This window comes from Stigmatopora argus, chromosome 23 (assembly GCF_051989625.1).
Source record: "Stigmatopora argus isolate UIUO_Sarg chromosome 23, RoL_Sarg_1.0, whole genome shotgun sequence".
Taxonomy (NCBI): domain Eukaryota; kingdom Metazoa; phylum Chordata; class Actinopteri; order Syngnathiformes; family Syngnathidae; genus Stigmatopora; species Stigmatopora argus.
The window spans coordinates 6,940,588-6,958,918 of NC_135409.1; the positions used below are offsets into that span (position 1 = coordinate 6,940,588).

At 43.2% G+C, this 18,331-nt stretch overlaps 4 protein-coding genes across 10 annotated transcripts in view; 3 read left to right on the plus strand and 1 right to left on the minus strand.

The window, feature by feature from the left end:
- Positions 1 to 1,415: 1,415 nt before the first annotated feature.
- alg10 (ALG10 alpha-1,2-mannosyltransferase) lies at positions 1,416 to 4,302 on the minus strand. Its single transcript, XM_077593557.1, has 3 exons — positions 3,943 to 4,302; positions 2,870 to 3,067; positions 1,416 to 2,747 (listed from the first exon to the last, which is right to left on the minus strand). The coding sequence occupies exons 1-3, from the start codon at positions 4,105 to 4,107 to the stop codon at positions 1,686 to 1,688; spliced, it is 1,425 nt and encodes a 474-aa protein (XP_077449683.1). The 5' UTR covers positions 4,108 to 4,302; the 3' UTR covers positions 1,416 to 1,685.
- tprkb (Tp53rk binding protein) lies at positions 1,680 to 5,920 on the plus strand. Of its 2 annotated transcripts, none has more exons than XM_077593561.1 (4): positions 1,680 to 4,707; positions 5,330 to 5,452; positions 5,527 to 5,703; positions 5,774 to 5,920. In XM_077593561.1, exons 1-4 carry the CDS (start codon positions 4,567 to 4,569, stop codon positions 5,858 to 5,860), a joined length of 528 nt encoding a protein of 175 aa, XP_077449687.1. In that variant the 5' UTR covers positions 1,680 to 4,566; the 3' UTR covers positions 5,861 to 5,920. The 2 variants fall into 2 exon arrangements, with proteins under 2 accessions (XP_077449687.1, XP_077449688.1); XM_077593562.1 differs by having other exon boundaries at positions 1,680 to 4,684.
- Positions 5,921 to 6,123: 203 nt separating this feature from the next.
- On the plus strand, positions 6,124 to 15,726 carry trmu (tRNA 5-methylaminomethyl-2-thiouridylate methyltransferase). 3 transcript variants are annotated; one of them, XM_077593559.1, is made up of 12 exons: positions 6,124 to 6,271; positions 6,387 to 6,552; positions 6,629 to 6,735; positions 7,135 to 7,257; positions 7,356 to 7,528; positions 7,589 to 7,642; positions 7,704 to 7,770; positions 8,982 to 9,082; positions 9,162 to 9,306; positions 10,001 to 10,083; positions 10,146 to 10,314; positions 15,593 to 15,726. In XM_077593559.1, exons 1-11 carry the CDS (start codon positions 6,190 to 6,192, stop codon positions 10,287 to 10,289), a joined length of 1,245 nt encoding a protein of 414 aa, XP_077449685.1. In that variant the 5' UTR covers positions 6,124 to 6,189; the 3' UTR covers positions 10,290 to 10,314; positions 15,593 to 15,726. The 3 variants fall into 3 exon arrangements, with proteins under 3 accessions (XP_077449685.1, XP_077449684.1, XP_077449686.1); XM_077593558.1 differs by lacking the exon at positions 15,593 to 15,726 and having other exon boundaries at positions 10,146 to 11,544; XM_077593560.1 differs by lacking the exon at positions 15,593 to 15,726 and having other exon boundaries at positions 6,125 to 6,271; positions 6,374 to 6,552; positions 10,146 to 11,544.
- Positions 12,029 to 18,331, plus strand: part of celsr1a (cadherin EGF LAG seven-pass G-type receptor 1a) — a 54,073-nt gene continuing 47,770 nt past the window's right edge. For all 4 annotated transcript variants that reach the window (XM_077593553.1, XM_077593556.1, XM_077593554.1 and 1 more), the window contains exon 1: positions 12,029 to 15,726. In XM_077593553.1, coding sequence (XP_077449679.1) covers positions 12,198 to 15,726 — 3,529 coding nt within the window. In that variant the 5' untranslated portion in view covers positions 12,029 to 12,197. The remainder of the gene's footprint in view (positions 15,727 to 18,331) is intronic.

An 18,331-nucleotide genomic window follows, 5' to 3' on the forward strand; every position in this document is an offset into this window, starting at 1 on the left:
TGGTTTTTCACCAGTTTGGGTTCTTGCATGACTAATTAAGTTACCCTTGTGTGGGAATGCTTGACTACAAACTGAACACGAAAATGGGTTTTCACCAGTGTGGGCTCTTGTGTGCATTTTAAATTTTCACTTGTGTGTAAATGTTTTACCACAAAATGAACACGAAAATATTTTTTCACCTATGTGGGTTCTTGCATAACTATTTAAGTTTCCCTTGTTTGTAAATGTTTTACCACAAACTGAACACGAAAATGGTTTTTCACCTGTGTGGGTTCGTTCTTGCATGAATATTTAAGTTTCCCTTGTGTGTAAATGTTTTACCACAAACTGAGCAGGAAAATGGTTTTTCACCAGTGTGGCTTCTTGTGTGTATTTGTAAAGCTTGCTTTTGAGAAAAGGCTTTACCGCAAATTGAACACGAAAATGGCTTTTCACCTGTGTGGGTTCTTGCATGACTAATTAAGTTACCCTTGTGTGTGAATGCTTGACCACAAACTGAACACGAAAATTGGTTTTCACCTATGTGGGTTCTTGTGTGCCTTTTTAAGCTTTCATTCCAGGTGAATGCTTGACCACAAACTGAGCAGGAAAATGGTTTTTCACCAGTGTGGGTTCTGGTGTGCGTTTTTAAGCTATTTTCGTGTGTGAATGCTTGACCACAAACTGAACACGAAAATGGTTTTTCACCTGTGTGGGTTCTTTTGTGGGGTTTTTAAGTTTCCCTTGTGTGTGAATGCTTGACCACAAACTGAACACGAAAATGGGAACGTTCGTCACGCTGAAAGAGCTGGACTCGTTGAACTGCTACATCTGCCAGCCGGATCAGTGCAAGGAAAGCCACTGCCTCTGGCCCAATTAGAGTGCCAGGATCCAAAACTTCATTGCCAACAGTAGCGCAATGAACATTGGGAGTACCCTGCAAAGAACAAGAGGCTCACTAAAAACCTATTTGTTCCGAGAAACCGCAACTAACTGCGTTTTTTTTCCCTGCTCATATTTTGAAGAGCGCAAATGTATGAAAGTCACGTCGTGAAGGGATTGGGGTTGCCTGCCGTGCTATTGCTAACGTAGTGAAACGGAATCCATGTTCTGGAATTTGCCGGATACATAAGGTGAATATGTAAATGTTTGAACTCCAATTAATACCAATACACTGTACATTATTTCAACAAAGGACAAGCAAGCTCCAGCTACCTTTTTAAAAAAAGGGTCATGCTAATAGCTAGTGGATCATGTTGTGTCATATTTTAGCGTGCGTTCGAGTTGCCTTAACGATGCGCCCAATAATCTGCAGCGTTGTGTATTGTGTTATGAATGATCAGTTATAAAAAATAACTTTATAGTTTGAGCAACATTAATGGAGACGACAGACTTGATTATTTGCACACAGTAGCGATAAATGACAATGAGAAGTCTGAAGTATTTATTACAGCAATAATAGGAAGATGACTAACAGTAAAAATGTTTTGGCTGTCATTGACGGCGATTGGTTTGGGGGTGTAGATTACACCGTTTTTGTAAGGAATGTATTGATGTACATTGGAAAAACAAATGAAAAAAAAATCAGGGTGTCTTCATTTAAAAAAAAAAAAAACATTTGGTTGCCATAATCATTCTTAAATAAATTACACAACATCCTGGTTTTAACTATGTGACTTTTGACCTTCTTCCCAGTATTCTGAAGTTCACCACATGAACCTCTGCGTAGCGGCGCTGTCCGGCCAGCGGAAAGTTTTGGTGACGAAGATGTAAAGCGTGGCGGCGTTGACGGCTGCGTAAAACAGGAACTCCAAAACAAGTCTGGGCATGGAGGGGAGCGGCATGTGCAAACGGTACATCAAGTACGGGATGATGAAATAACGGAACTCCAGGAGCTTCTGAGGGACGGTGGCGGCCATGATGCACACGACGAATGCTAACGTCCAGAAGAGCGAGCGCGACTTCAGGGAGTCCTGGAAGTGCCAGCCGGCGAAAATGTAGACCGGGATCAGGAGGAAGCGCAGCATCTGGTGCCTTTGGAAGAACCGCTTCCAAACGTAGAAGGTGAAGTGACGGTTATCCGCAAGAAGGTACTTGTGAACGGCGGTGAACTTCCAAACCAGGAGGACGCAAACGACGGTGGCGAGCAGGAATAGGACGGGTTGCTTTTTCATGGCTTGAAGGAAGCGTCGAACGCGGCGGTGGCAGAGCGTGACGGGCAAGGAGAAGAAGAACGAGAAGCAGAGGAAGTAAAAAATCTGCGGGAAGTTGAGGCAGGCTTCGTGGTTGGCGCGGTCGCCCACCACCACGCCGCCGTTGCGCCAGAGAAAGACCACGAACCCGGCGGCGACCACGCCGTACGGCCACACCGCCGACAGCACCGCCTTCAGGTGTGCGGGGGAAGTGAAAAACTCCAGGCTGAAGAACGCAACTCGCTTGAATCCACTCGCCGATAACGGAACCAGCATCCGGGTTGACCTGTCGTCAGTCTTTTTGGAATGCGCCGCTCTCCATGCCTCGTCCATCTGATTGGCCACCAGGGTGCCGGCGCAGAACGCGACCCACACCACGTTGGTCTGACGGAAGAAGACGGCGCAGGCGGCGAGCAGCGCTGAAGTTTTGTGGCAGCCGTGGAGTGTCATGACGTACGTGAAGAGGATGAAGAAAGTGGAACCGGCGTCCGTGTAGTACAGGAAGTTGAAGAAGTAGAGCACGGGGAAGGTGGACAGCGACAATGCGGAGAGAATCCGCCGAGCTGTTGTTCGCGTCTAAGAAAGAACGTGCAAACATTAGAATTTGAGTAGTGTTGCACAAAAAAAAAACAGCGCAGTCACTGCCATTGCTACGATGTTACAAGCTAGCTATCAAGTTGATTTCTCATCACTCGCACCTTCTCCTTAGGATGCAGCCTGCAGATGAGCCGGTAGAGCAGGTAGAGGTTGCCGCAGTTGAAGAGGAGGTTGATAAAACGCAGCATGGCTGTGGAACACACCACTTCACCTCTCATGTTGGCGAGACGTACCGCAGGTTTGATGATACCCACGGAGACCAAGTAGAGGCCAGGGAGGGTTGTAATCATTGGGTCCCACTGTGAAAATGAAAAAAAAAAATTTTTTTTTTAAACACCCAATTCATCCAGAAAGAAATATTGCATTCTGGGAAATGTAGTATCAGCCTACAAATGTGAGCGTTTATGGTACGAAATCTCATAACCCACAAAATTGATATTTAAATATTTTTGCATGGCTCTAGGGTTAAACAAATCTGTGTTTAATGAACACCTTTTAGTTTTTCAACAACACACTCCATGTATTAATTAATAATTTATTACTGTTAACACCTATTTTGTTCAATAGCTCCCAAATCATTTGACATATAGACATCAAATTTACAGAAAAGATAGGCGATTACCTTGTGCTCATCGAACACCTTTTAGTTTTTCACAATTACACTCCATTAATTAATTAATAATTTATTACTGTTATTACCACCTCATTTCTTCCATAGCTCCCAAACCATTTGATGTATAGACACCAAATTTTCAGAAAAGATAGGTGATTACCTTGTGTTTATCGAACACCTTTTAGTTTTTCAACAACAACATTAATTATTAATTTATTACTGTTATTACCACCTATTTTCTTCAATAGCTCCCAAGATATGTAACGTATTGAAACCAAATTTACAGAAAAGATAGTTGATTTATGAATTACACTGTGCTGGAACAGCCTGGTGATGTCGTGGTTAGGATTTCCTTCAATGGACAGAAAAAAAAATCAATGGGGTGATTTTATGTTATTTATTTAAAGAGTGACGTTTTTTGTCGATATGGCATCTTTACATTTAATTAAATTGCAATTCGAACGAGAGGGACGGTCGCTCACTTGACCGCAGTTCCGGATTAGCCAATCAAACAGTCCCAGCTAATCCGCCAGTCCCAATGTTTTAAAGAGTTAATCCTACCTGGTTGAATTTCCCGTGGCAGTATTTTTGAGCTTGGGGAACATGGAAAATTTCGTCCATGTAGGGTTCTCTTTGCTCTCTGGTGACTTTTGAAAAGATCAGGCAGGACACCAGAAAGTTGGTGCTGCACAGCGCGGTGAAGATGTAGCCTTCAAATTTATCCATTATTTTCTAAACGCGATTTGATCGCAAATACTACCTGGAACTAATTTAGGATGATAACCAGTCCTTTCAATAGCATTACATCAAAATGCACGATTAAAGAGCAGTATCAAATACTACATGCGTAGGCTATTGTTCATTTTGCTGAAACGAACCGGAAGCGCTATTATTATTGACACCAAGTAGTCCGCCTTGAAAATAAAACCGTTTAGAAACATGTACTTATTATTATTTGGTTCCTAGGTAAATAGTTTAACCAGAACAACCATAAATCACCGTATAAGAATAAAACCTTACAGTAACACTTATTTAGATTTACGAGCGATTAATAGCATTTAGTTTATAATTCACAGTCTTGTAACATGTTTCGTGCAGCGTAAATGTAGTCTTCCGGTGTTACACTGTTATTAGTCCTACATTCTGTCGCTCTATCCTCTGTCATGTGCTCATTATTTCTTTAAAATGCATTTATCTCATCAATTGGAACTTTTCCCCGAACTCAGCGTGACGCAAATGCTGTTTAAAGAAGTAAAAAATGCGTCTGATCTGAGGAAAAACGCAATCGATGGCGAAATCCAAGGTGCGCTGATCAACCCAACTATGGTGAGATTTGATTGTTTTCGATTTACAATTTGATGCAGAACATACTGTGTGAGTACCCATTCTCTTTCATTCAAAAAGTACGGAAGAAAAATTGAATTAACAACGTATCGTTATTAAAAACAAGTTATTTGAGGAAAGCATTACATACTGGATGCTGGAGTTAATCTATTGCAAATAAAATAAAATAAAACGGAGCTGGTTCACTTCTGACCTATATGGTGCAGTCAAGGGTTAAATATATACAGTGGTACCTCGACATACGAGTGGCCCGACATACGAGCAATTCTTGATACGAGTAAAATTTCGGGCAAATCTTGAGATATGAGACACATTTTGATATACGAGCAGACAGCAGACGCGAGATGCTGCTCATAAGAACATCATGGCGACTGTCTCTCTCCCCGCAACTCCCTCGTGTAATGTCTCTGGTCGCAACTCCCTCTTTGTAATGTCTCTGCAAGCACTGGGCGGAGCGTTGCATTTTTTCAGTGGGAAACGTTCATTTGAGTTACGAGAAAATCGACGTACGAGCTCAGTCCCGGAACGAATTAAGCTCGTATCTCGAGGTACCACTGTACAAATATTTTAATCAAAATAAAGATGAACTTGAACTCTTTTGCAGCTGGTGAGTCCCTTCCAAGTGTTGGTGGCTGCCAATAAGGCTGTCCACTTGCAAAAAATGAACAAAATGAAGACAAAAAGCTTGTTTTCAGAGATCATCTTCAACCTGTCACCAAATAATAAAGTAAGTTTGCCTTTGCCTTTCCTAGTTCGGAAAAAAAAGAAGACAATTAACCAGAGCAAACAATTCATTGACAGATCTCCGAAGCCTTTAAAACATTCGGCATTTCTGACAGCGACAACTGCGTCCTGGTTGTCCTAGTTCACGACAAAGATGAATCCCAACTCATGGCGGACATCACAACTAAAGTGGACGGACTTCAGATTCCAGTGGATGAGATGACCTCATTTTCAAAGCTTGAAAAGATTAAAAAGGTACTTTCAAATAATAGACGCAGTTTATCATAATGGTCCATTCATATTGCTTTTATTTTGGTTTTTTCAGCTGTACAAAGTCACTCCTCAGGAGGAGGAATGTGGTACTCTCCAGGACGCCGTTATATGCCGAATGGCTATAAAGGATGTTATGTAGCTACAATACATTATGAGATTAAAAAAAAAATACATTTGTCCTTAACTACACAAGGATTAGTGATAAAATGTTGACAAAAAACAATAAACAAAACAAAACACAATTGCCTCTACAATTCACTTTAATTTATTAACTCATTCATTTTTAATTTTGGCAATTTTGTTCCTCCATGTTCATCAACGGGGAATCACCTTGAAATAGTTCCGGACTGACTCACGTTTCAAGTCGGACCTTTTTCTGTTACACACTTCTCTCATGGACCTGCTCAATAACACTCGATAAATGTTAAAATCAACGTAGTTTTTTCGCCATCTTAATTATTTGAAGAAATGGGTGTAATTAGACACGTCGTGTGTGCCATGTCGGGTGGTGTTGACAGCTCAGTTGCGGCTTTGTTGCTGAAAAAACGAGGTATAAATCGCACTCACATTGTGACGGCGAAGCCACTTTATTAGGAACACTTTCACCATACTAACCTGTCATATGATAACAATGAGCATGCTGCATATTAAGATTCTAATTTTAGGATATAATGTGACCGGCGTTTTCATGAAGAACTGGGATTCCCTGGATGAAAGTGGAGTTTGCATCGCAGAAAAAGATTGTGATGATGCTTTTAAAGTTTGCAAGATGCTGGACATCCCCTTCCATCAAGTGTCATATGTTAAAGAATACTGGCACGAAGTTTTCAGGTACACAAAACCACCACGTTTGTCTGATAAACTCGTTTGACTTCTTACCAAAAGGCAATTTTCTGCGCTTTTTCAGTTATCTGTTAAGGGAGTACGAGAAAGGAAGGACACCTAATCCGGATATTCTCTGCAACAAACATATTAAATTCAACCATTTTCATAAGTACGCAGTCTTAACTCTAGGTATGTTTTGTCGTTATGCCCCGATACCAAGGGTCGCGGGGGTGCTGGAGGTGATCTCAGCTAACTATGGGCAGTAGGTGCGAGACACCCTAAAATGATTGCCAGCAGATGTATAAATCTAATTTTTAAAAATGTATTTTTTTTCCCCATAAAAACTTTGTACAGTGGTACCTCGAGATACGAGCTTGATTCGTTCCGGGACTGAGCTTGTATGTCAATATTCTCCTAACTCAAACAAACGTTTCCCACTGAAATGAACTAAAAACAAATTAATTCGTTCCAACCCTCTGAAAAAACACCCAAAACAGGATATTGGATTGGAATTGTATTGGTGCAACACTAATGTCTAATTTCGTCATTTTTCTTTAAACACTGTGACATTTTTGGACTATTTTGCAGGTGCTGACGCAATGGCAACCGGGCACTATGCGAGAACATCCCAGGAGGATGAAGAAGTTTTCCAGCAGACCCCCAAAAGTGCCCCCTTTGTGCTCTTCAGAAATCGATTTGACATCCGAAACCGTATGTGTAGCCTTCGCTCTGCAATTTTATACAGATTTTTTATTTATTTAAATTTTTATTATTATTTTTGTTTTCCTCACTCACAATCCACCACCCAGCGGTGCGGCTGTACAAAGGGGCCGATCTCGCCAAAGATCAGACCTTCTTCCTCAGCCAGATCTCCCAGGATGCACTGCGGCAGACCACGTTCCCCCTTGCTGGCCTGACAAAAGATTTTGTGAAAAAGATAGCCACAGAGGCGGGCTTTCACCATGTGCTGAAAAAGAAAGAGGTACCTTGAAATAAGTGAAGGTGCTACTTTAGTGCGTTTGCTAACATTTTGTTATTTCAGAGCATGGGCATCTGCTTCATTGGAGAGAGAAACTTTGAAAACTTTATCTTGGAGGTAAATTGCATTGTAGGTTTTGTGTCCACATTTCATTTACCAAATGTCTTCTCCATTCTAGTACCTCAAGCCTAAACCGGGTAACTTTGTGTCCATTGAGGATGGGACTGTAATGGGAAAACATAAAGGTATGTAAACAGCAAATGGGGTTTATATCAAGGGTGGAACTTAGGGAGTAACAGGGACATGGTTGAGTTAAAGGTGAGTACAGTGGTACCTCGAGGTATGAGCTTAATGCGTGCCGGGACTGAGCTCGTATGTCGATTTTCTCGTAACTCAAACGAACGTTTCCGATAGAAATGAACTAAAAACAAATGCATTCGTTCCAACCCTCTGGAAAAAACACCAAAAACAGGATATTGGATTAGAAAAAATGTTTTATTTGTTCTAATTCGCCATCTATTAACAAAGTCACAAATAACTAGTGGTTTAATAGTACTAAAATGTGTTTAATATTATTAAAATTGGATGGATTTCGCAAAGTGTAGAGAGAGAGGGACGGGGAGGGGGGAGACTTTTTGCACGGCAACTCGCTCGTAACAAAACAAACAAATTTAAATGAACTTGGATTACGATGCAGACACACTCAAAAATAAATGTAATCTAACCTTACACTAAATTTAATTCTAATTTTGTTTTAAATTTTGATACCTTCTCCCGGGTTGGCTCTGTTTGCCCCGCCTCCACCCTGAGTTTCAGATGCAACCTATCGATGGTAGTTTGCTTTTGTATTCCCTTCTAAATATTCAGAAAATGATGCACACAAATGTCCTCACAATAGGATAATTCACGACCACATGCCAACGAGTAGTATATATAACTCTCGTATTAACAATTGCCTCGCCATTCGCACTGACTATCGGGAAAAAAAACCACTGAAAAAATGCAACGCTCCGCCCAGTGCTCGCAGAGACGTTACAAAGAGGGAGTTGCGACCAGAGACATTACACGAGGGAGTTGCGGGGAGAGAGCCAGTGGCCATGATGTTCTTATGCGCAGCATCTCTCGTCCGCTGTCTGCTCGTATGTCAAAATGTGTCTCGTATCTCAAGATAAATATTTGCCAGAAATTTGACTCGTATCTCGAATTGCTTGTATGTCGGGCCACTCGTATGTCGAGGTACCACTGTATACATAAAACAAACGGAAGATGATTTGCATTTATTGTCAACCGTAAGGGCCTGTGAGTGAAAACTAACTAGCACACACTTAAACACGCCCCACTCACCCATATTCAAGGGGTCCGTTGACACTCTTTGCACCAGGATGGGCGCTGTTTCCATTTCTTCTTTCACTGGATTAAATGATTAATTTCTCAATTTTTTTACCTCTCTGTCCAGGGTGGTTCACTCTAACATTGGGCCAAAGGGCACGGATTGGAGGTCAAAGGGATGCCTGGTTTGTTGTGGACAAGGATATCAATTCAGGTGACGTCCTTGTGGTAAGGTTCTTTGTTTGACCGTTAGAACAAAATTGACTATTTTCCTCAGCGAATTCTCACGGAGGTCTTTGGCCAACAGGCTCCATCAACAAACCACTCGTCGCTTTTCCGCGACACTCTGCGGACGGACCGCTTCCATTGGATCTCTGAGGAACCGCCGCCAGAATTGGCACAGAAAAAGATGATGGAGTGTCATTTCCGATTCATCCACCAGATGCCACTAAGTGCGTGCATTTCATGTTTCAATGTTATACAGAACCTGTGTCAAAGTGGCGGCCCGGGGGCCAAATCTGGCCCGTCGCATCATTTTGTGTGGCCCGGGAAAGTCAATCATGAGTACCGACTTTCTGTTTTAGGATCAAATTAAAATGAAGAGTATAGATGTATATTAAATTTCCCAATTTTCCGCCTTTTAAATCAATAATTGTAAATTTTTAATCAAGTGTTTTTAGTTCAAAAATAATTTTGTAACATCTAAAAATATATATAAAAAAGCTAAAATAAACATTGTTTTAGATCTATAAAAAACTGAATATTCACGGCTTTTAATCCATTTATTAAAAATATATATCTAAATATTATATCTAAAATGGTCCGGCCCACATGAAATCAAGTTAAAGCGGGCCGCGAACCAACCCGAGTCTGACACCCTTGTTATACAGTGGTACCTCGAGATACGAGCTTAATGCGTTCCGGGACTGAGCTCGTATGTCAATTTTCTTGTAACTCAAACAAACGTCTCCCATTGAAATGAACTAAAAACAAATTTATTTGTTCCAAAACCTCTGAAAAAACACCAAAAACAGGATATAGAATTGAAAAATGTTTCCTTCAGTGCTGAGTCCTAGCAGCAAGAGTGCTTTCCGCGAAATTTTTTCATGTATCCTCAGTCAACATATTATTTTGGGGGCCTTTCAGCTCCCTGCACTGTGACTCTCAACATGGACGGTTCGGTGTGGATCTCACTCGTGCATTCGGTCAGAGCTTTAACTCCAGGACAGGTAGGGAATTAATCCAACTTTGTGTCCTTTTTACATTGTCTAAAAGCTTTTCACGCCCTCAGTTCGCAGTGCTCTACAAGGGTGATGAGTGCCTGGGAAGTGGGAAGATCATCCAGTTGGGACCAAGTGACTTCACCATCCAACGTGGTCGGGAATGTTCAGCAGCCGCTCAGCTTAAAAAAGACAAGCCAGAACCGGTTAGATGACCTGATGAGAAGCGCAACATGGCAGGTAGATGGGATTTGCTAAACTGAATACTTCAATGAGAAATTTCACAACCAATTTTCTGCCCCAAAAGAAATGAAAAAAAAAATCATTTTGTTTTAATCAGGGATAAAAAATACCTTTTTAATTTTAGTCTCTCCTTTATTGCCCGTTTTGCATGAATGAATACTATGCAAATGTGAACACTTTTATTTCTAAGTGATCTTGAATGTGACATATTTTACATTCAATTGTGTTAAATTTTTCAATTCAGGATGTGTTGAAATGAGCATATTAGTTTTTGATATATTTTTGTATTACAATACAGATAAAAAGGTAACGTTCAAAAATGGAAGTGCGAAATAATGAGTTTAATGTGTCAAATGATCTCAATATCATGGGTTTGTAGCGCCATGATGTTTTTATTTATTCATTCATTCATTCTTTTTCTTAACCGCATTATCCTCACAAGGGTCACAGGGGGTGCTGGAGCTAATCCCAGCTGACTTGTGTGTTGTGTCTCCGTGATTTGGCTCTCCTTCCCTTGTGTGACCCAGGTGTTTGTGATTGTCATCAACACCTGTCTGTGTATTCAAACCCCGTGTTATTGTCCGTCTGTGTGCGAGTATTTTACGTGTCGGTGTGCGTCTACAGTGGTACCTCGACATATGAGCACCCCGACATACGAGTAATTCGAGATACGAGTAAAATTTTGAGCAATTAATTATCTCGAGATAATGTCAAACAAAATTAGAATTAAGTTTAGTGTTAGGTTAGATTAAAATTATTTTTGAGTGTGTCTGCATCGTAATCCAAGTTCATTTAAATTTGTTTATGTTATGTTACGAGCGGGTTGCCATGCAAAAAGCCCCCCTCTCTCTCGCTATCCCCCCTTCGAAATCCATATCATTTTAGTACTATTAAACACATTTTAGTAATATTAAACCACTAGTTATGTGTTACTTTGTTAATAGATGGTGAATTAGAAGAAATAAAACAGTTTTTTCCAATCCAATATCCTGTTTTTGGTCTTTTTTCAGAGGGTTAGAACAAATTAATTGGTGTTTAGTTCATTTCAATGGGAAACGTTCGTTCGAGTTACGAGAATATCGACATACGAGCTCATTCCCGGAACAAATTAAGCTCGTATCTCGAGGTACCACTGTACTATGTTAAGTTTGTATTTTTGTTCATTTTGTCACAGTTTCTTTTATTATTTGTATGGTTGTTTTTCATTAAAATATACATTTAAAGGAACATGTTATTAAGAACGATTTGCAGTTTTTGGCCACAAGGTAGTAGTGTCACACAAAATAACCCCAAATTGGAGTCAGGCGTTGACGCTCGCTCGAATATTCCACTTTTTTAATCGGATAAAATTAAACCCTCTGAACAACAAATGTACTTTTATAATGTTTTGCAACTCACCAAATAGTATAATGAACTTTTAATAACTTTTTTTACGCTATTACTGTTCGAAAAGCAGCAAAACTCTTTAAAGGGCATTTGGATTTCACCTTATTGTCATAACAATGGATTGGTCACCCGGTTCGGGCCACTTCCGAATCTCCATGAAAAGAGAAAAAAAACGGGGGGTGGTAAAGACCCCCCCCTTCTGAAAGCGTCCTACTGGGGATCTCAGCAGGTTTATGCAAATGTACTCCTCAGCAGGAGGAGGTGGTTTTGGAGGAGGAGAGCAGCGGAGCCATTTTGTAGTCATTTAAAAAGACGTGTAGGCTTGAGTGCGCACTGTGGAGCTCCCTCCTGACATCATGGATATGCAGAGTATTTTCCCAAGTTAAAACTTCCAAAATGAAGGATACAAGTCGAACGCGACACTGGGAGTGGGAGAGCTGCCTCGGATGATACTTTTTTTGTTTGTTTTACTGGAATTCTAAAGAGGGTTGGTGATGTTTCTGAGCATGATTCTGTGGAGCGCGTGGATTTGGGTTTACGTCCTCCTCAACGCGCCGCATTCGGTGGGCTTGGACATCCACCTGAAGGATTCTTTACAAGCAGGGAGCTTCTTGGCCAACTTGTCCCTAGGACCGGGCTGGACGTACAAAGTGGACAGGGCTCTATCTCCAGAATCCATGTGGAGTTTTTTCCAAGTGGGGAAGAATAGTGGAGTTATCACACTGGACACGACTGTGGATTGCGCGCGCGTGGTGTGGAATCCAGCGCAAGTGTATTTTAGGAGCACCTCATTGACTTCTCAAGATGTCATTCTGACACATTTCAACGTATATGTCCACGGACAGGACTGTTTTATCAAATACAGGAGAAAGACTTCTCAAGTCAAGCCTGATATTCACATTAAGCACCGTTTCAAAGTGGAGAATACTTCTTGCATCCATTTAGGAGGTCTTCTTTTTAATGCAACAGAACTTTTACCTTATTTCATAAGGCAGGCTACTTTCTTGGACACCATGTGTATTGGAGAGCATGTCGCCGCGCAGCTCAGCCGCGGAGCTTTGTTTCTAGCCAATGAATTGTGTCCGGAGAGCATGAGAAAACAGCCTGAAGTGGATTTAGAATGTACCGTGCGGAGGTCCGAAGGTGACAGTCTCAACTTGAGGTTCACGTTGCACTCTGGATCCGCAGGGGGGGACGTTGCGGAAACCCCCAGCAGATCCGCCCGAAGAGGTAAGCGACAGGTGAACGCTTCCCCAATGTTCCAGCTCCCCAACTACCAAGTGTCGGTGCCTGAAAACGAGCCGGCCGGGACGCAGGTCATCACCCTCAAAGCCACCGACCCAGACGACGGCGAAGCAGGGAGGCTGGAGTACAGCATGGAAGCTTTGTTTGACAGTCGGTCCAATGACTTTTTCACCATTGACCCTCAGACGGGTGGCATCACAACCATTCAGGCTTTGGACCGAGAAGTCAAAGACACGCATGTTTTTAAAGTGACTGTCAGTGATAACGGCACACCAAGAAGGTACGCCACTTCCTACCTGACCGTGACTGTGAGCGACACCAACGATCACACCCCTGTATTTGAGCAATCCGAGTATCGAGTTAGTATTCGGGAGAATGTAGAAGTGGGGTTTGAAGTGATGACTATCCGTGCCACCGATGGAGATGCCCACGCCAATGCTAATATGATCTATAAAATAGTCAATGACGATGGCGTCAACTCCGTCTTTGAGATCGATCCACGCAACGGCCTGGTGAGGATACGAGAGCGGCCCGACAGGGAGACCCGGGCTCAGTACCGGTTGACGGTCGAGGCCGACGACCAGGGCAAAGAGCCGTGTCCCCGCCGGGCCACCGCCACCGTCTACATCTCTGTGGAGGATGAAAACGACAACTACCCTCAATTCAAAGAAAAGAGGTATGTCGTTCAGGTCCTGGAGAAGGTGGCCATCAACACCAAAGTCATCCAAGTGGAAGCGACGGACAAAGACGAGGGGAACAACGCTAAAGTTCACTATAGCATCATCAGCGGCAATGTTAAAGGGCAGTTCTACATTCATTCGCCTACTGGTGTGATTGACGTTATAAATCCTCTGGACTACGAGATGATTCGGGAGTATAATCTGAGGATCAAAGCGCAGGACGGTGGCAGACCCCCGCTGATCAACGGCACCGGAATGGTGGTCATCCAAGTGGTGGACGTGAACGACAACGCCCCCATGTTTGTCAGTACACCTTTCCAGGCGACCGTGTTGGAGAATGTCGCCATCGGCTATTCTGTCATCCACATTCAAGCGATTGACAGCGATTCTGGGGAAAACTCCCGACTGGAATACCGGTTGACCGACACCGTTCCCGGTTTTCCTTTCACCATCAACAACAGCACCGGGTGGATTACAGTCAATGAAGAGTTGGACCGAGAAACTACTGAGTTCTACAGCTTCGGGGTGGAGGCGAGGGATCACGGCGTTCCCGTGATGTCTTCCTCAGCTGGCGTCAGCATCACTGTGCTCGACGTCAACGACAACGTGCCCACCTTTACCGAGAAAGTCTATTCGCTGAAGATTAACGAGGACGCCGTCGTGGGGACCAGCGTGCTGACGGTGACCGCTCACGACCGCGACGTCAACAGCGTGGTGACCTATCAGATCTCCAGCGGGAATACCAGGAATCGCTTTGCCATCACCAGCCAGAGCGGCGGCGGTCTCGTCACTCTCGCTCTCCCTCTGGACTACAAACAGGAACGTCAATACGTTCTCACGGTCACCGCCAGCGATGGAACCCGAGCGGACGCAGCACAGGTGTTTATTAATGTCACCGACGCCAACACGCATCGGCCGGTCTTCCAAAGTGCCAACTCCCAGGTGATGCTCAGTGAGGAACAACCAGTGGGTTCCAGCGTGGTCACCATCATTGCGACGGATGAGGACACGGGAGAAAACTCGCGCATCACGTACATTATAGAGGATAGCGTTCCTCAGTTCAAAATCGACCCCGATACTGGCACCATCACAACCCAAATGGAAATCGACTACGAAGACCAAGCTTCTTTCACTTTGGCCATCATCGCCAAAGACAACGGCATCCCGCAAAAGTCCGACACCACCTACGTGGAGATCGTCATCCTGGACGCCAACGATAACGCGCCTCAGTTCCTCCGGGACATGTATCAGGGCAGCGTGTTTGAAGACGCGCCTGTCTACACCAGCGTACTCCAGATCTCCGCTTCGGATAGAGATTCCGGCTCAAACGGCAGACTGAGCTACACCTTCCAGGGCGGTGATGATGGAGACGGGGACTTCTTTATTGAGCCGTATTCTGGGATCATCAGAACCGCTCGCAAACTGGATCGGGAGAATGTTCCCATCTACGAACTCAAGGCCTTTGCTATCGACAGAGGAGTTCCGCCTTTAAAAGCCGTGATCCCCATACATGTTGTAGTCCAGGACATAAATGACAATGCTCCGGTGTTTGAAAAGGATGAGCTTTTCATCGATGTGGATGAAAACAGTCCGGTCGGGTCCGTTGTGGCCCGGATCACAGCGACCGATCCGGACGACGGCACGAATGCTCAGATTATGTATCAAATTGTTGAAGGGAATTTCCCGCAGATTTTTGAGCTGGACATTTTCAACGGCGACCTTGTTTCCCTCATTGAACTCGACTACGAGGCCAAAACCGAGTATGTCATCGTGGTACAGGCCACCTCGGCACCACTTGTGAGCCGGGCCACCGTCCACATCCGCCTCGTGGATCTGAATGACAATCTGCCTGAGCTGAAAGACTTTGATATTATTTTTAACAACTATGTCACAAACAAATCCAACAGTTTTCCGTCTGGAATAATCGGAAGGGTACCCGCTCACGATCCGGATGTGTCTGATAGGTTAAAGTACGTCTTCGTGTCTGGAAACGAGCTCAATCTTCTGCTGCTGAACGAAGACACGGGGGACCTGCGGCTGAACAAGGCCCTGGATAACGACAGGCCGCTTGAGGCCCCCATGATCGTCTCTGTCACAGGTAAAACATTTTTGTTGTCATCTAAAATCCAATGCGCTAGCAATGTCTTTATTTGTAAACAACATCGGAGTCGTTTTCAAAGTGAGGTTTGAGTGCATATGGAATTTGTCCTTACTGATACAATGGCAGGTTATTGTCTCTCATGAAAGTAAATTCAAGACGCGCCGTTGGCTCTTTTCAGGAACCGGTTCAGCTGCTTTAGTGTCATTTGGGTTACGAATGTGTTGCGCGTAAGTAGATGGTTCAGGTAATAAAATGTGCTATTTGGAGGTTTTCCACATATTCAAGCGGTTTTGTCGTTGCAGTCGGAATTCCTTGTTCAGACTGAGTATTTTTCTAAAAGCAGACTTTGAGCTATGAAAGTTAAACATTAGACTAATGCAAACATCTGGACATCCCCGGCTCAACCAACCAACCGGCCGAGGTCGCCGGTGTTGGCGAGCACACACAACAAGCAAGTGTTGATAGTGCCATTAATCAGGCAGTCAGACAGGATCAATCTAATACCCTGATTGAATAAACTAGCCAGGCATCTCCTGACAGCTGCTTGCTGAACCTCCTTTGTCTTTCTTCATGGGAATACCCCTCCCCTTGTTCTCAGTTAAAGTGGGCAAATAGCCCAACCTAGATACACTCCTCCACTCTTGTCATCTATTTCCTCCCAAAAGCTGAGCAATGCCAGCATGCAAAACGGGGAATGAAAATGGCTTTCTTTCGACCAACAAGGCAAAGTTGCACCTTCAGTTCTGATTCAGGTTTGGAATTAACATGCGGAAACTTCTAGGAACTGAAACAATGGTGCTGGTATAATGCACACATTAGGTGGTGGAAGTCTTTTACCTTGCAGTGTTGTTTTGCTAAGTGACTAGCTCACTGTCTTTGTCCCAAACAAAAGACAGATTGTCCTTTTTATTGCTTTTAAAGACAACCCACAGAGGGTCCAGGGTTGGGTGAGGGAGGGTATGTGGTGGCTGACCTTAATAGTACCAGACCGTATAGTCGTGACCCCCCCCCCCCGCCCCACACACTCCTGTTTGTCAATAACAGCTGACAGGCTTTGGTGTATCCCTGACAACAGTGACCTCTTGAAGGTCCCAATGGGGTCTGCATTTAGTAGTAGTCCAGTGCAGTTTAAATCTTTCTGTGTATAAAATTGATCTGGTTGGCTAGGATTTGCCAGAAACTGGAACATTTGAGACTTTTAAGATTTTTCCAACTACTCTCTCGTATTCCGGCTTTTGTTTTGGTACTCACAAGGCATGGGAAGGTTGCTCCATCCCCCTTCAGAATTCCCTGGTATCTCTCCAGAGATATACTTGCTTAACACTTTGAGCTAGCCACAACACTGTCCCATCTGTACTCAAGAGATAGAATAAGAAAGCGCCCCGTTAGTCGTACATGTTGTTTTTGTCAAAGCTCTTATCTACGCTCGTCGAATTTCACATTAAAACATTTGGCCGGGTTCTGGTGATGATAACTATCTGTAGAGGTTTCTTCACTATAATCCACCTGTTTGTTTTCCTTGAATACCTCTTAAGTTTGTCGGTGTTTTTTTGTGGTTGTTGTTGTAAATTAAAGTTAAGCCCATAGTATTAAGGAAGTGCTCCTCCCAAATGAATGTTGCTGTCATCCAGAACCACCATGTTAAATTTTTACCAGTTTATTTGCTCTGGTTGATATTTGTCAACTCAAGGAATCGTGTACAGTGGTACCTCGAGATACGAGCTTAATTCGTTCAGGGACTGAGCTATGTCGATTTTCTCGTGACTCAAACGAACGTTTTCCATTGAAATGAACTAAAAACAAATTAATTTGTTCCAACCCTCTGAAAAAACACCCAAAACAGGATATTGGATTGGACAAAATGTTTTATTTGTTCTAATTCGCCATCTATTAACAAAGTAACAAATCACTAGTGGTTTAATAGTATACTAAAATGTGTTTAATGGTATTAAAATTATAAGGACTTCGAAGGGGGAGGAGAGAGACCGATGGGGGGTTGGGTGGGGGGGGGGGGGGGTTGCACGGCAACACAATCGTAACATAACATAGACAAATTTAAATGAACTTGGATTACAATGCAGACACACTCAAAAATAAGTTTATCGAACCCAACACTAAACTTAATTCTAATTTTGTTTGACATTTTGATACCTTTCTTTTCCCGGGTTGGCTCTTTTTGCCCCGCCTCCACACTGACTTTCAGTCAATATCAAGGGTTGTTTCAGTTTGTATTACCTTCAAAATATTCCCAAAATGATGCACACAAATGTCCTCACAATAGGATAACGCACGACCACTTGCCAACGAGAAGTAGTATATACGCCATTTGCACTGACTAATGGGAAAAAAACACTGAAAAAATGCAACTCTCCGCCCAGTCCTCGCAGAGACATTACAAAAAGGGGGTTGCGACCAGAGACATTACACGTGGGAGTTGCGGGGAGAGGGACAGTGGCCATGATGTTCTTATGAGAAGCATCCCGCGTCCGCTGTCTGCTCATAAATCAAAATTTGTCTCGTATCTCAAGATAAATATTTGCCCGAAATTTTACTCGTATCTCGAATTGTTCGTATGTCGGGCCACTCGTATGTCGAGGTACCA

Bases quoted from the DNA above. Each gene is read 5' to 3' on its own strand.
- alg10 (XM_077593557.1), bottom strand. From the start codon at position 4,107: ATGGATAAATTTGAAGGCTACATCTTCACCGCGCTGTGCAGCACCAAC. The intron at 3,068-3,942 runs GTAGGATTAACT...TCATTTTCACAG, and splicing joins GCCACGGGAAATTCAACCAG to TGGGACCCAATGATTACAAC. The intron at 2,748-2,869 runs GTGCGAGTGATG...GTTCTTTCTTAG, and splicing joins GGCTGCATCCTAAGGAGAAG to ACGCGAACAACAGCTCGGCG.
- trmu (XM_077593559.1), top strand. From the start codon at position 6,190: ATGGGTGTAATTAGACACGTCGTGTGTGCCATGTCGGGTGGTGTTGAC. The intron at 6,553-6,628 runs GTACACAAAACC...GCGCTTTTTCAG, and splicing joins TACTGGCACGAAGTTTTCAG to TTATCTGTTAAGGGAGTACG. The intron at 7,643-7,703 runs GTAAATTGCATT...TCTCCATTCTAG, and splicing joins TTGAAAACTTTATCTTGGAG to TACCTCAAGCCTAAACCGGG.
- tprkb (XM_077593561.1), top strand. From the start codon at position 4,567: ATGCATTTATCTCATCAATTGGAACTTTTCCCCGAACTCAGCGTGACG. The intron at 4,708-5,329 runs GTGAGATTTGAT...ACTCTTTTGCAG, and splicing joins CGCTGATCAACCCAACTATG to CTGGTGAGTCCCTTCCAAGT. The intron at 5,453-5,526 runs GTAAGTTTGCCT...ATTCATTGACAG, and splicing joins ACCTGTCACCAAATAATAAA to ATCTCCGAAGCCTTTAAAAC.